At 44.1% G+C, this 13,993-nt stretch overlaps 1 protein-coding gene across 6 annotated transcripts in view; it reads left to right on the forward strand.

Moving 5' to 3' along the window:
- Positions 1 to 13,993, forward strand: part of Clasp1 (cytoplasmic linker associated protein 1) — a 272,883-nt gene that overhangs the window by 236,265 nt on the left and 22,625 nt on the right. For all 6 annotated transcript variants that reach the window (XM_076865838.2, XM_076865837.2, XM_076865839.2 and 3 more), the window contains 4 exons: positions 701 to 851; positions 6,350 to 6,593; positions 8,994 to 9,184; positions 10,728 to 10,856. In XM_076865838.2, the coding sequence (XP_076721953.1) occupies positions 701 to 851; positions 6,350 to 6,593; positions 8,994 to 9,184; positions 10,728 to 10,856 (715 nt within the window). The remainder of the gene's footprint in view (positions 1 to 700; positions 852 to 6,349; positions 6,594 to 8,993; positions 9,185 to 10,727; positions 10,857 to 13,993) is intronic.

A 13,993-nucleotide genomic window follows, 5' to 3' on the forward strand; every position in this document is an offset into this window, starting at 1 on the left:
GTCTGTCCAGGAAGGTAGCACATCTTTGTAACATCCACCTTTACTATAAAACTCAGTGTAGAAGCATCTAGAAGAGTGCAGTGTTCACAGCAAGCTCCTGGGTTGGACAGCTGGTAGTTAATATTCTCAGGAGCCTAGTAGGGTGGATCTGACTTTGAGCCACAGGGTAGTTTTGTTCTTGTTTTTTCATGTAGGATCTTCCTAGTTTTCGGGGTTGGTTGCTGACGGGCAAACATACCCCAGTCTTGTGAAGTCATTTGCTCTGCTCCTCTTGAAATTTGTTTGTAATAGTATTTTATTTCCAGGTGCCAGTTCTCTTAATTAAGTTTGTACATTTGAGACCAGTAACAACCAAACTAGTTTTTTCCATCTTCAAAATGAGAAAGTTGTTTTTCCACTTTCATTACCTCGTGCATTCAGTCACCAGTTGTCACTCTTTGAGTTCTTGCATTCTTGTGGTTATCGTTGTTTCCCACTGGTTCTTGAGTGCTTATGTAATGTGTGGGGGGGTCAGATTTGACAAGGAAGATGTACAGTTGTCCAGTGATGGTACTCTAACCAAAGATGTCTCTCTTTCATTCCAAATCACCCAGAGAAACATGTTTATATCTTGTTCTGTAAATTACTAAGTGATTTATGCCCATATCTCAGTTTTATGCATGTGCCTCCATTTAAGAAATAAAACATTTTTGCTCTTTAGCATGCTGGACTATGACACAGAGAACCTGAACTCTGAAGAAATCTATAGTTCTCTGCGGGGAGTTACAGAAGCCATTGAAAAGTTTAGTTTCCGAAGCCAAGAAGATCTGAATGAGCCAATTAAGCGAGATGGCAAAAAGGACTGTGATATCGTAAGTATCTTCAGGCTAACAGAGAACTAAGTATTGATTAACTGATGGTTACTGAATCTTCTGAACCCGACCACCAAGGTTACAGAGCTTCATCGTTATTTTTATCCTATACTTAGAATAAGTATTTTTAGAGGCCCAAGGCACATTTACAAAAATTCAGAAAAGTCACCGTGACTATCTTTGCAAGGAATATCAAATGTCCTTTTCTCAGTTTGCTTTTGTTTATCCCATATTTTGTTCCTACTATGTGCATCAAATGGTGACCCTGAAACAGACACCAGCCTCCTGGGAGATTGTGGTGGGAGAGCCAGGCAAGCAAGCACAAGATGGTGGTGCAGTGGATGTGGTCAGGACTCACACCCACAAGCCTGGTGCTAAGAAAGCTGCTGCAGAGGTGGTGTGGCCCTCTGGGGTGACCTGACGGTCAGGAGTCTGTCAGCAGAAGAGTGGTAGTCAGGCAGGGCCTGTGTGAAGGTCAGGAGAGGAGAGCAGCCCAGAGTTTGTTCGTATTCATTATGGCTGAAGTGGAGAGTGGGTGGACCATGTTGTTGGGGAGGTTTTCAAAGAAGAGCCTCAGAGGTCAGCTCAAGAAGAGCCCACACACTAGAGGAATTTCTAGCCTGTTCCTTGAATTTGTCCTGGGGACAATGGAGAGTCTTTGAAGGAGTTTTAAGCAGGGAGGTGGCATGGTCCCACTTAACATTTTAGAAAGATTGCTCTCACTAGAGGAGGATGGAGAATAATTCTGGAGGAAGTGACAGGGCAAGAACAGAAACAGAAGAGTCTGAAGTCAGAGCTGGTGCCATTCAGTGGTGCCATTCAAGTATATGGTGACCTCTTGGGGCCATAGTAAATTCAGCTGTGGGTGTGTGAACAGTAGGACCTGTGAAAGAAGCAAGCCTCATGGTCATTAGGCCTGTAAAGATGCCAGTCAGGAGTGTCAGCCAGTGCCTGAGGGCAGAAGAGTGGCTTGATGGTAGTGAAAAGAACAGGGAGTCAAATCCCAGGTGAGGTTAAGGACAGAATCCCAAGGACAAGTGATGCCAAGAGAATGAACCAGGGAGCCTGTGGTTATGAGAGGTGGGCAAACTGTTGAGGAAGGACTTTCTAGACAAAGAGGTAACAGGTCAGAGGTGGAATAAATTGGTGCCAATGGATTCTTTAAAACTATTTGCATTAAATATTTAATTCTGTTTAAACCTAAGTTATATGAAATATGCATTTACTTCAAAATGTTTTAATGTAGAATCAAGAGCTTTTCTTTGAGAATGAGGCCATTGTTTGGACTTCCATGTTTTTTTTTATCTTAAGTAACTTTATACACATGGACTATAATTTCCAAATTCAGTTTCTTCCAAGAGTTAATTGGCTTTTGAAGGCATAGTTCAATGCAGAGATGAGAATGGATACCAGACTACAGTGGGTTGAGGAAGCACATAGAGAAACTGGGAAGAGATGGGGTTCATTCAAGGGGCTTTTCAGGTAGGAGAGACTGACCTAAAAATCTCTGTTTATACCATGGAAGGGAGCAGATGACTCATGAACACAGAGCCTTTAGGATGTGGGGCATGAGATGTGGGCCCGGGTGGAGCAATTGGCCTTAGCCAGGAAGGAGAGAGGGTGGGCGTGTGGGGAGGACAGGGACTGTGTTCCCACTGCAGCTCCTGCTCTGAAGCCTGGGGCTTGGGGTGGGGAGGAGAATGAGAGGTATCTCCAAAAGCCCCCCTGGGAGTGAGGGGATCTGACTGAGGAAACGGAAGTCCTATCAATACAGTAGAGAGCCTAGGAAAACAGACCTCTACCAGGGGTTACTTTATCCAGTTATAACTGTAACATATGCCCAATGTATATTTAGATAATGGAAAGAAAATTAATTGCTATCTCTAGATATAGCCACAGTTACTTTGTTCCTGTGTGTGTGTGTGTGTGTGTGTGTGTGTGTGTACACACACACATTTAGGGCAATATGTAATATTGTTTTTATAAAAGTGCCATCAGGTTCCTTTTTGGTTCATAAGAATGACAATGAGAACAGTAGATGTGGAACAGTAGACTTGAAGGGCCTGCTATATTCCAGAGGTGGGGCTGTTCCTAAGTGAGGATGTGACTAGAAAAGGTAGAGTGAAAAGTAACAGTAGAGCCAAAAAATCACACTGTTGTGTGAGCTGTACAGATGTGCCTTCCTCTAAACCTAGTTATGATGTCAACACATGACCCATCTGACGTGGGGGAGGGGGGTGATATCATATTGTGTGTCCTGCTTGGCACAGGACATGAGTGCTTTCCCCATTGGTATTCCTCTGTGTGAACTTTTATGGTTGCGTGATAATTCAGCATGTGTATGGGACGTGTACCCAGTGGCCTGTTTTGGAACATTTAGGTGATGTATAATTTTTCACCAAAGAAACCACAGTGAACATGGAAAGAAGTGAAACTTGATGGGAAGAAGTAAAGAGGGCAAAGCTTGAGAAGCCTCGCATTATTTGGAGGCAGGGTCTTACTAAGTTATGTAGGGCCTTGCTAGATTGTGAGTCTGGCTTTGAACCTGTAGTTCTCCGGCAGGTGTGCACCACTGCTACAGCTCTTCCATACCCTTTAATTCATCCTTAGATTGCTTACAATACCTAATACAATGTGACTGCTGTGTAAACAGTCGTTATACTGTATTGTCTAGAGAATAGAGACAAGAAAATGAAGTCTGTACGTGTCCATTACAGATGCAGGGTTTTTATCTGAATAGCTTTGACCTATAGCTGGTTGACTCCACAGATGTGGAACAGTAGACTTGAAGGGCCTGCTGTTTTCCAGAGGTGGGGCTGTTCCTGAGTGAGGATGTGACTAGAAAGGGTAGAATGAAAAGTAACAGTAGAGCCAAAAAATCAAAGTGTAGGGCTGGTGTTTGGTTCAGGGGGAGAGCACTTGTCTGGCTTGCTCAAGACCTGGCTCCCGTCCCCAGCACTGCAAAGAGTTGAGGAAGTTTGCAGTCCAGCATCTTCATCATAATTACTAACTGGTTAGCTGAGAAGCTGAGGTAGGGCAAAACTGCATTGAGTGTAGAAGTCAGGAGTATGTCTCTCAGAGCTGGATGAGCAGACCCAGCCTGGACGGGGGAGGACCACAGAACGAACGTCCCATCCAGTGGGAGCACAGCTCACATGAGGAGAAACAAGATTGTCACACATGGGGGAAAGTCCCCCCTAATGAGTAATCACAGAGTACAAGGCATGGAAATTGAAGTCCTATTCTGCTTTTAAGTAGACATCATTTAATGGTAGAAAGGTTATAAGAAACTAGGGCAATATTGGTGGCTTGGAAAAGTGATATAGTTGTTTTAGAATATATATACAAATGTGATTTTCATATCCTTTACCCAATAATCTGTGTTAAATAAGGAACTCGGCAAAAGAAAAGAACAACTTATTTATTTATCTAAATAAATAAATTATTTCCACAAAGTTGTGTATTTAACATTATTTACGTATCAAAAAGCAAACCTTTTTTTTTTAATATAGAAGGGGAATAGTTGTGTTAATCTTATTTAAAAAACAAATAAATAAAAATTAGTGATATGATTAAACATGATGGCTACAAAACTTTATTCACACATGAAATGCTTATGGAGTAAGGAAAGCAAGATATAAACTGCTACATACCCTGGGGTTCCTCCACCCTGCATAAAGTCCTCATATAGACCAAGAGTGGGATGATAAATATGAAACAAAAGTAAGATTTTATTATTGTTAAAGGTGATTAGAACTAGGATTGTGTAGCATTATTTTTTAAATGTCTGAAGTTATTTAAATCTCTTTCCTTTAATAAAAGGTGTTTTCATTATAGTAGCAATCTATTTTTTAGAAGAATTTGCAAAGAAAAAATTAAAATCATCTCTGAATTGTCTTTTACTCAGAGTAACTGCTATTGAGATATGATTATATCTTTTTAGTCTTAATTTGTTCAGGCCTATGCATATATTATATCCTTATCTTAATTAAATCGGTATAAAATTATTTGTGGATGTTAAAAGACAAATGCTTATCAGCTTTTTCACTAGGTATAGATCCAAAAGAATTGAAAGCAAGGTTTTAAACACGTATTTGTATACCAGTGTTCATAGCAGAATTATCCACAGTAGACAAAAAGTAGAAACAACCCATATGTCCATCAACAGATGCATGAATAAAGAAAACATGATATATATAGACAATGGAATATTATTCAGCCTTAAAACGGAATGGAACCTGATATGTGTGCTATACCTGGTTGAATCTTGAAAAACATGCTGAGTGAAACAGGCAAAACAGTCATAAAAAGGCAAATATTTTTATAATTCCCTTTATTTGCAGAAAAATTCATAGAGACAAAAAATAGAATAGAGGTTATGGAGTGGGGAAAGAAGGGAAAGGAAGTTATTTTTTAGTGGGTATAGAGTTTTTATTGGGAATGATGCAAAGGTTTTGGGTGTACATAATGATGATGTTTACACAACATCACGAGTGTATTTAATGTCACCAAATCGTACATTCACAAGTAATTAAAATGACATGTTATAAGTGTTTAACTATGAGAAAAATAAGCAAGTGCATAAGCACAAAATGAGAGAGATGTCTCGTCAGCAGTAGCCCAAGGAAAATGTTGCCTTGCAGTCCCCAGGGTGGTCCAACTGCCTGGGAGCATGTCCCCCGTACTTTGGCAGTCAGTGTCTGGGTGAGAGAGCCTGTCCCATTGCCGTTGGTCAGCCCATACTGGCTCGGTTACAGGGGGCTAGCCAGGCCAGTGTGCCTCAGGAGAGGCCCCTCGGGATAGAGGGGCCAAGACATGGTGTGGGGCCATCAGAAGACTGGGGCTTTGGTTTTTCAAAGACAGTTCTTACAGTATTCTTAGGGAAAAAAAAACAGAACTCAGAAAATAACAAAGATTAATTCTTTGACCCTGAGTCAGAACTATCCAGAGGAGAAGTGCCTCTGCCCAGGAGGTGCTGAGGTCCCCCTCGGTGGAGGTGACCGCTGTTGTCTGGCCCAGCCTCATGAATACATACAGGAACTGACCAGGGGGCTGGAGAGCCTTAGGCTTAGTGATCGCAGCTGGGAGTGTCTCTTGGGGGACTTTGGCAGGGCATCTGTGAGAGGCCTCACCCTGGTCTGGGACACACAGACCTCACTGTCGCACATGAGGGTCCTCGAGTACTGGTCACGGAGGGCACGGCTTTCCCTTCCCAAGATTCTTCAGAATGTCATGGAATCAATCCCTTGGAAATGCTTGAGTACAACCAATCCCCAAATAACAGAGTAAAGTAGATTAAGTGTAAGTGGATGACTGGGGGGACACAACAATCCTAAAGGTGTATTCCCCTTTACGGTAGCTTATGAGATGCTCCTAGCTGTTCTTTTGTCAGTGGCCAGGTTTCCAATGAAAATCTCTGGCCCTAGTAGTATTTCTGGGCATTCAAAGAAAACCTGTTGACAGTCCCAGAAGGGAACTGACTGTGTGCTGTGTTCCAGGTGTCCCGCGACGGAGGAGCTGCCTCGCCAGCCACCGAGGGCCGGGGAGGCAGTGAAGGGGAGGGAGGCAGGACAGCTCTGGACAACAAGACCTCCCTCCTCAACACCCAGCCTCCGCGTGCCTTCCCAGGACCGCGTGCACGGGAGTACAACCCGTATCCCTACTCGGACACCATCAACGCCTACGACAAGACCGCCCTGAAGGAGGCCGTGTTTGACGATGACATGGAGCAGCTCAGAGATGGTTTGTCTCTTTGCTTGGTTGTACTTCATTCAGAAATGCCTTCCCTCTTATCAGACCATCCCTGAGTATACTGATCAATTATAAATGGAAATACTGGGTCTGTGCTGTTCAGTTGTTGGCTCAGACTCCACTTAATGAATCCTGACCTGTGCTTCGGCACGCGAGCACGCAGTGGACAAAAGCTTCAGCAGTCCCGGCCCTCTGCACACTTGCAGTCTGGTCATGGAGACACCAGGAATAAATAATCACACCAACTGTGTAAAATCGCAGCCGGGACACCTATGCAGAGAAGGCCAGCTAGCTCCTCCACTGGGGAGACATCATGAGGAGGCCAGGCCTGAGTGGGCAGGAGCTGATGGGGAGGACATCCTAGCACAGAGCTCAGTGCACAGTGTCTGGGAAGGCCTTGACCTCTGCCTTCCCAGCTCCCTCAGCCATGGAAGTGAGATCAGAAGTACCCCCAGAGGCTCCCCCCTTCTCTTCCAGTAGCCCTTAAGCAGCCCTCCCTGAGCTGTGCCATGGTGAGAGAGAGGCCAGGGAGCATCACGGAGCGCTTGCCTTACCACGTGTGTGCGTGGTGCTGAGCAGAGTACTCATCTCACTGAAATAGAGGCCTTCTTTCCCAGTTTGCATATTAAGAAACTGAGGCTCAGAAAGGTTATGTATCTTGCATAAAACATAACATAGGTAGTCCGCAGTAGAACTAGCTTGGGTTTTTCCTTACTCCCATATTAAGACCAGTGTCCAAGGACTAGTGATAGAGGGCCCTGGATTCAACCCCAGTACCAGAAAAATAAAAGAAAAAAGACCAGTGTTTATTATTAAGTAACAAGTGAGTAGGAATGTATAGGTTTGAGGGTATATTTTTAATGTAGAGCTTACTTTTATCATTTTTTACCTCACTTGTCATGTTCACTTGTTTTATTTCCACTTCATAGTGACTTTTAAAATTTTACATATATCTGAGCCAGGTTAGGTGGTGCATGCCTATAAACCCAGTGACTTGGGAGATCGAGGCAGGAGGATTGAAAGTTCAAGGCCAGCCTGGGCAAATTAGTGAGACCCTGTCTCAAAATTAAATATAACAAGGGCTGAGGATGTATTACATCCTGTCCCCCCCACCAAAAAAAGAACAATAGAAATTATGTGTATATGTCTTATGTCAAAGCCTACTGTTTTATTTTTGAGTGAATAATTAACTGAGAACCCTAAATTAGAACGCTAAGCAATTAACATTTACTACACCTGCCTTCTGTATGTTCTGAAGTGTGAGGGCCCAGGTGGCCCAAGCCCATTGGATAGCAGGCTCACAGTGATCACACGAGTATGAGAGAAGGGCTACGGGAAGGGCATATGCCAGATGCAGAGACACAAGGAGGGAGAGGGATCAACAGTGACAGATGTTGGGTTTGAAAAGAAGTCCTTCAGTGGTCCAGGAGTTGGAGAACAGACCCTGCTGGCTGTCCACTGTCACTGCGGTGTGTAGGCACTGGGCATTTGCCTGAGCACTGGTCCCTGGGCAGTGGGCTCGGGGTGTGGAGTGTCTGTGACTGTGTTTTCTAGAAGAAGTGGCCTGTTTTCCTTCATCACTTGTAGAATTGGAACATCATTTACCTTATCCATTATGGATTTTGATTAAGGTCGAATCGAGATTAGGATGTCAGTTATTATTTATCTACCAACTGTGTACTAAAAGGCTTAAAGAAAAAGGTGGGATGGCAGGGGGGAAGTGACAAGCTTCTTTGAACAATTTAAACTTCCTTGTGTACTTTTCTTCCTACTGTCAGAAGCTAAAGAAATATGCAAATATACATTTCAGTAGTTCTTCATATTTGCTTGATTTGTCTGTTTTCCTCTCTCTTTAAAGTTGCATATTCAGAATTGAGTTTCTTAAAACATGGAAAGAGAAAGGATAGGTCTTTCTATTGGTTCTGTGATTCAGGGCCTTGCAAGTAACTGTTCTAAGTGATCTTGTGCAGGCTGTCCCGTCTGAACAGATAGTCTCTAAATAGTGCAGACACTTTTTTTGATATTTGTTCACTGTGCTGGTTCCCAAGCTGTGGACATTCAAAGGGAACACGTTAGAGATGATGGTGACCTAGAATACAGGTGTACTGGAGTGGGTCTGTCCTGCAGTGGAACAAGAATACAGTCAAGAAGAGGCTTTTGGCTGGGTGTGGACTTTCGGAGGGATCTAGTATTTTCTCTGTCTAAAATTAAAGGGAAAAGATGGCAAGGAAAGGCAGAGACACCAAGAACTGCACTGGACAGCTGTCATGGCCTGGGCTGGGGGAGAGCACAAAAGGAAAGGCACAGGATATGGGGAGAAGGAGAGGATTGCAGGAGCCCTGTGGCCAGCGTTTCCTCCTGAGGTGACATCTGTCATGTGTTTCTCCCCAGTGCCCATTGACCATTCTGACCTGGTGGCTGACCTGCTGAAAGAACTGTCCAACCACAACGAGCGGGTGGAGGAGCGGAAAGGTGCCCTGCTAGAGCTGCTCAAGATCACCAGGGAAGACAGCCTGGGCGTCTGGGAGGAGCACTTCAAGACCATCTTGCTGCTGCTGCTGGAGACCCTTGGAGACAAAGATGTGAGGCGCCGACTTGTCCCCACAGAGCCCCTTTCCGTGTGGCAGGTTTTGATGTCCTTTGCTGAGGAGGTGTTGGCTTCTGCTTTCATATCTGGATTGCACTCATAGTTGACCTCAAAACATTTATTCAGTTTTCACATAGTTTAAGGTAACATTTTTATTAGTTACAGGCCTCTGCTTCTCTAACTGGGTTTGCAGTAGTTGAGGGAAACTCATTCTTGCATCTAGTTACTTTGACACAGAATTGCTTAAAACTTCATTAGAATAGAATGTGTCTCTTAGGATGCATCTTCTTCCTTGTGAATTCATTTCTGTTTTACATGGAATGGAGAAGTAGAAGGTTTTATTTTTTTAAAGATTCTTTTAAATATTGCATCCCCTGAAACTCCGTCTTAGTTCACCCTACTTGTATTCACAGTTCCTCTCAGTAATCTGGGTCAGTCAAGTGACACTTGCATCATTGTGACTGCTATAGTATTTGTTTTAGAATTAAAGACCCTCTTCATGCTAGGACACTTGAAGGTGACATACTAGGTATTTGTGACATGAATAAATGTTGGGAATTGCCAGAATTAAACTTTTTAGAAGTAAAAATCCATCCCTCCACATTGGCCTTGTGTAGGTTAGCAAAAACAGCTACAGTGTGTGTGTGGTGAGGAGCTAATTGGGCAGGACTGAGAGAAGCTAACCAGGCCTGGCCCAGGGTCATCATGATGGTGACTTGCGTGGCAGAGGAGGAAAAGAGGGTGGCTTACTCAGTGCTTGGGGTAGGAGTAGTAAGACAGAAGGGAAGCGAGAGGTCTTCACTAACTTCTTTACATCCAGTACTGGCTGGGGAAGCAGTCGCGCTTAGCTGGGCTCCATCAGGAGGTGAAATGATGGCCCGTGGAGAGCAGGTGGTCGTGTGTTCGTGTGCAAATTGTACAGCTGAGTGACAAGGAATCAGGATGTACTCCTTGGCTGTGTTTGGTGTAAACTCCATTCTCTTTTCTTGAGATTAGCCGTCTGTTTGGGATGGCTTTCCTCCAGACACATGACTCAGGCCTTAAACAACTCCGGGCTTGTACCCATCATGATCTCATCACATAGAAGGTCAGGCGTACCAGCAAGTCTGCAGCTGTCTCTCAAGAGTTCACAGGCCATGCCCAGGAAAGGGCTAGATGCTTCGTGTCTGTCCTTTGGTATACTTTACAGAAGCGTAATTTCTATTCTGAAGTCTCAGGCAATCCGGCAATCCCCAGGGAACTGATAATGAACTTGGAGGTGTCATCCTCATTTGATCTGCAGTTCAAAGCTCATTCAAGAAGCCTCTGTGGTTCCTCCTAGGGCTGGGTCTGGGATGCACCATGCCACACAGTGCCTGTCTGCCTAGAGCTAACTGTCTAGAGAGTTCCTGTCAAGTAAACCATGCAGTCTGGGTACAGGGGTCTTTGAGATGCTGGGGAACCCAGAACTAGGCGCTGGGCCTGGCGGACCCTGGAGCTGGTATGGCTCCTCAAGGATGTGTATTGTTACTGAGGGTCGCGTTTCCTCTCATACCCAGCATTCAATTCGAGCACTGGCATTGCGAGTTTTACGGGAAATTCTGAGAAACCAGCCTGCAAGATTCAAAAACTACGCTGAGCTGACGATCATGAAGACTCTGGAAGCCCACAAAGACTCCCACAAGGAGGTGAGCCAAGGTTGCTGAACAGATGGGGCTGGGGGAACAGGTGGGTGGGGAGAAAGGACAGGGAAAGAGAGTCTCTCCCTCTAACTCAGCCCATCGTACAGTGTGAAGTTTCCATCGCCATCATTATGACTGAGCAGTAGGCACATTTAAAATGCCAGCTAAGCATCCCTCTGGTTCTCCGGCCCCAGGACTCCAACTGCTTGTTGGAGAACAGGCAGGAAGTGTGTCCACCCTGCACATGTGTCACAGACAGTGGCTTCTTGGCGGACACCTGGCTGATGCTCATCGACTTGTTCAGTACCTGTGGCTCGATAGTGGGCATCCATCCTAAACAAAGGAATTTAGCAGCACCCTTCAATAATAGGACTGTGGGAAACAAACTTTGTAAATTTAAAACGTTAGAAAATTTAAAATGACTTTGACCCCAGTGAGACATAATTGCTTCCTCAGATTACTCTCTTGGCTCTCACTTGATCCTTTTATAAGCAGGTTTGTGGATTAAGGGACTTGGGATTAGAACAGGTCTATGGAAAGAAGGAAACCCTAGGATTGAGCATGTGACCCAGTGGCAGAACACTGGGTTTGGACCTCAGCACCACAAAAGAACAAAATCCAAAGAATGAGACTCTAAATGGAGTGTTTCTCTTTGACAGTGGCTACTTGAACAGTGGTAGTTTTAACCTCTCTAGTCACTAACTTGTGGCTCAGCAAGGGCAGCATCCCCTGCTCTGGCTTGGCATGCCTCCACCTGCTAGTCCTAGCACAACTCCGAGTCCATAGGCAGTAGCTGTGTTTTCCAGCTAATAACTTGTGTTCCAAAACCTGACCTGGTTGTGTGATGGTAAGAATCAATAACATGTGAACAAAACACTTCCATTTAAATAGTGCACTTAAAAATGAGGATTGGATATGCTAATATAATCAACCAAAGTTCTCCCAGATGAGAAAGGAGGATCCCAGAGAAGCCTGCCCAGCAGTGAACCAGGTCTTGGTCTCTTGTAAGGGACAGCTGGCCTGTGCTGACTTTTTTAAAATCATAATAGCTTGTCCTTCAAAAAATGAAGTGAAATTGATTTTCTTTTTTACCTGGCTGATAATGGTTGCTTTCACAGTAAAGGACATGTTTGAATGGAAGATTAAAGTGAAATCATAAGCTCACGACAGTATATTGGCACATACTGACTGTTCCATTCCAGGGTGTCTGTCTTTAAACCAGATCTTGACAATAAGAAGTGTTAGGTAATAGAATTAAATCATCTGTCTGCTATTTACTGTTTTCTTGGGATATTTCGTTTTTTCCCTGCAAAATGAGTGATCTAGAAGAGAAAGCTCTTCTGGATGCGATGCCCTTACATTGACCAAGGGAAAAAGCAAGAAATCTCCTGCCTCAAATAAATGCAGCAACTCTGTGTGAAGATAGAATTCTTGTAACCCGAGCCCCCCCACCCCACCCCCACACACACTGCTGTCATCGTTGACCTGACATAGCCGGTGGAGGAGACTGTTCTGAGTGGAGCGCCCATGTTGGCAGACTCCCCTGCTTTGCATACTTTCAAACTCACCTTGACTCTATGCCCTTGCCATTCCCTCTTGAAGCTGCAATCTGTCACACTGCCAGAAGCTACTTGGGCACCTGTGTATTTAGGTTTTAGGTCTTTTTCTCGTTTTATATTTTCAGATGAAACCCAGACTTCAGCAGGGAATAAGAACATGAGGGCTGGGGAGGTGGCTTACTAGTAGTAGAGCGCTTCCTCGAATGTGTGAGGCCCTGTATCACACACCCAAAAATAGAAACAAAACAACCCTGAGACGTGGCGCACACCTGTAATCCCAGTGGCTCGGGAGGCTGAGGCAGGAGAATTTCGAGTTCAAAACCAATCTCAGCAACAGTGAGACACTAAGCAACTCAGTGAGACCCTTCTCTAAATAAAATACAAAACAGGGCTGGGGATATGGCTCAGTGGTCGAGTGCCCCTTAGTTCAATCTCCAGTACAAAAAAAAAAAACAAACCCTGAGTGGCTGGTTCACAGAGGACTGCTCTGAGAGACACTGGCACTGGTGTCCTCTCCTTGCAGGCTATGCTAGTCACCATGCCACTGTATGTTAGCTCTGGCTGTGGAACCGCAGTAGTCAGTGCAGGGCAACTTCTAGAAACACCTTTTCTAGAATCTGAAACCTGTCATAAAAGCTGTTGCACAGGATAGATAAGGTGAGGCTAATGACAAGGTGGCTTGTGTTTTCATCCTGTAAACAAGAGTCTATTTTCTGAGGTTCTTTTAAAAGGAACTGTGTTCCAGGAGAGGTGGCACATGCCCCTATTTCCAGCTAATTCCAGCTCCTCAAGAGCTGAGGCAGGAGGATCTGAAGTTGGAGACCAGCATGGGCTATTTAGCAAGATCCTATCTTAAAGAGGACTCAGGGGCAGCTCCATAGTAAAGCATTAGCCTGGCATGTGTAAGGCCCTGGGTTCAATCCCCAGCACCACAAAATAAATAAATAAAATCAAAGTAATTGTGGGGGAAAACATTTCTCTAACACGCTGAAAATGTATGAGGCACTAAATCTCCCTTAGAGCTGCCCATCTGAAGCTAATGTGGATCTCCTGTCCTGAGCCTGAGGGTTGGAGAATTTGGATACAAATTTAGACATTTTATTTTAAAAGGAGTTGTTTGTCAGCTTAGACATGATCTTTTTTAATATTTATTTTTTAGTTGGACACAATACCTTTATTTCACTTATTTATTTTCATGTGGTGCTGAGGATCGAACTCAGGTTCCGCACGTGCAAGGCGAGTGCTCTACCGCTGAGCCATAACCCCAGCCCAGACATAATCTTTTCATAGTCCCTATTTAATAAGTAAATCTCTTCTATTATCTAACTTTTTAAAAAAAATTTTTAGTAAATGATGTTGCTGTTGAGTTCTGGTGTGCCAGTAATGAAGAGTCTGCAGTTTACAGTGGCGTTGGCATTCAGTTAACACCTTAAAGGGCTGAGGCTTGGTAGTAACCTTTTAAAACCTGGAGCCCATTTTCTGCTTTCCATGATAACTCCATTAACTTAAACTCTTGTCCTTTTAGAATTTGTAGTCTGTTTTTGGGTCAGGTACAAAATCTCTCTTTGGGTGAGGAAGAAGAGA

Source organism: Callospermophilus lateralis, chromosome 9 (assembly GCF_048772815.1).
Source record: "Callospermophilus lateralis isolate mCalLat2 chromosome 9, mCalLat2.hap1, whole genome shotgun sequence".
Classification (NCBI taxonomy): Eukaryota; Metazoa; Chordata; class Mammalia; order Rodentia; family Sciuridae; genus Callospermophilus; species Callospermophilus lateralis.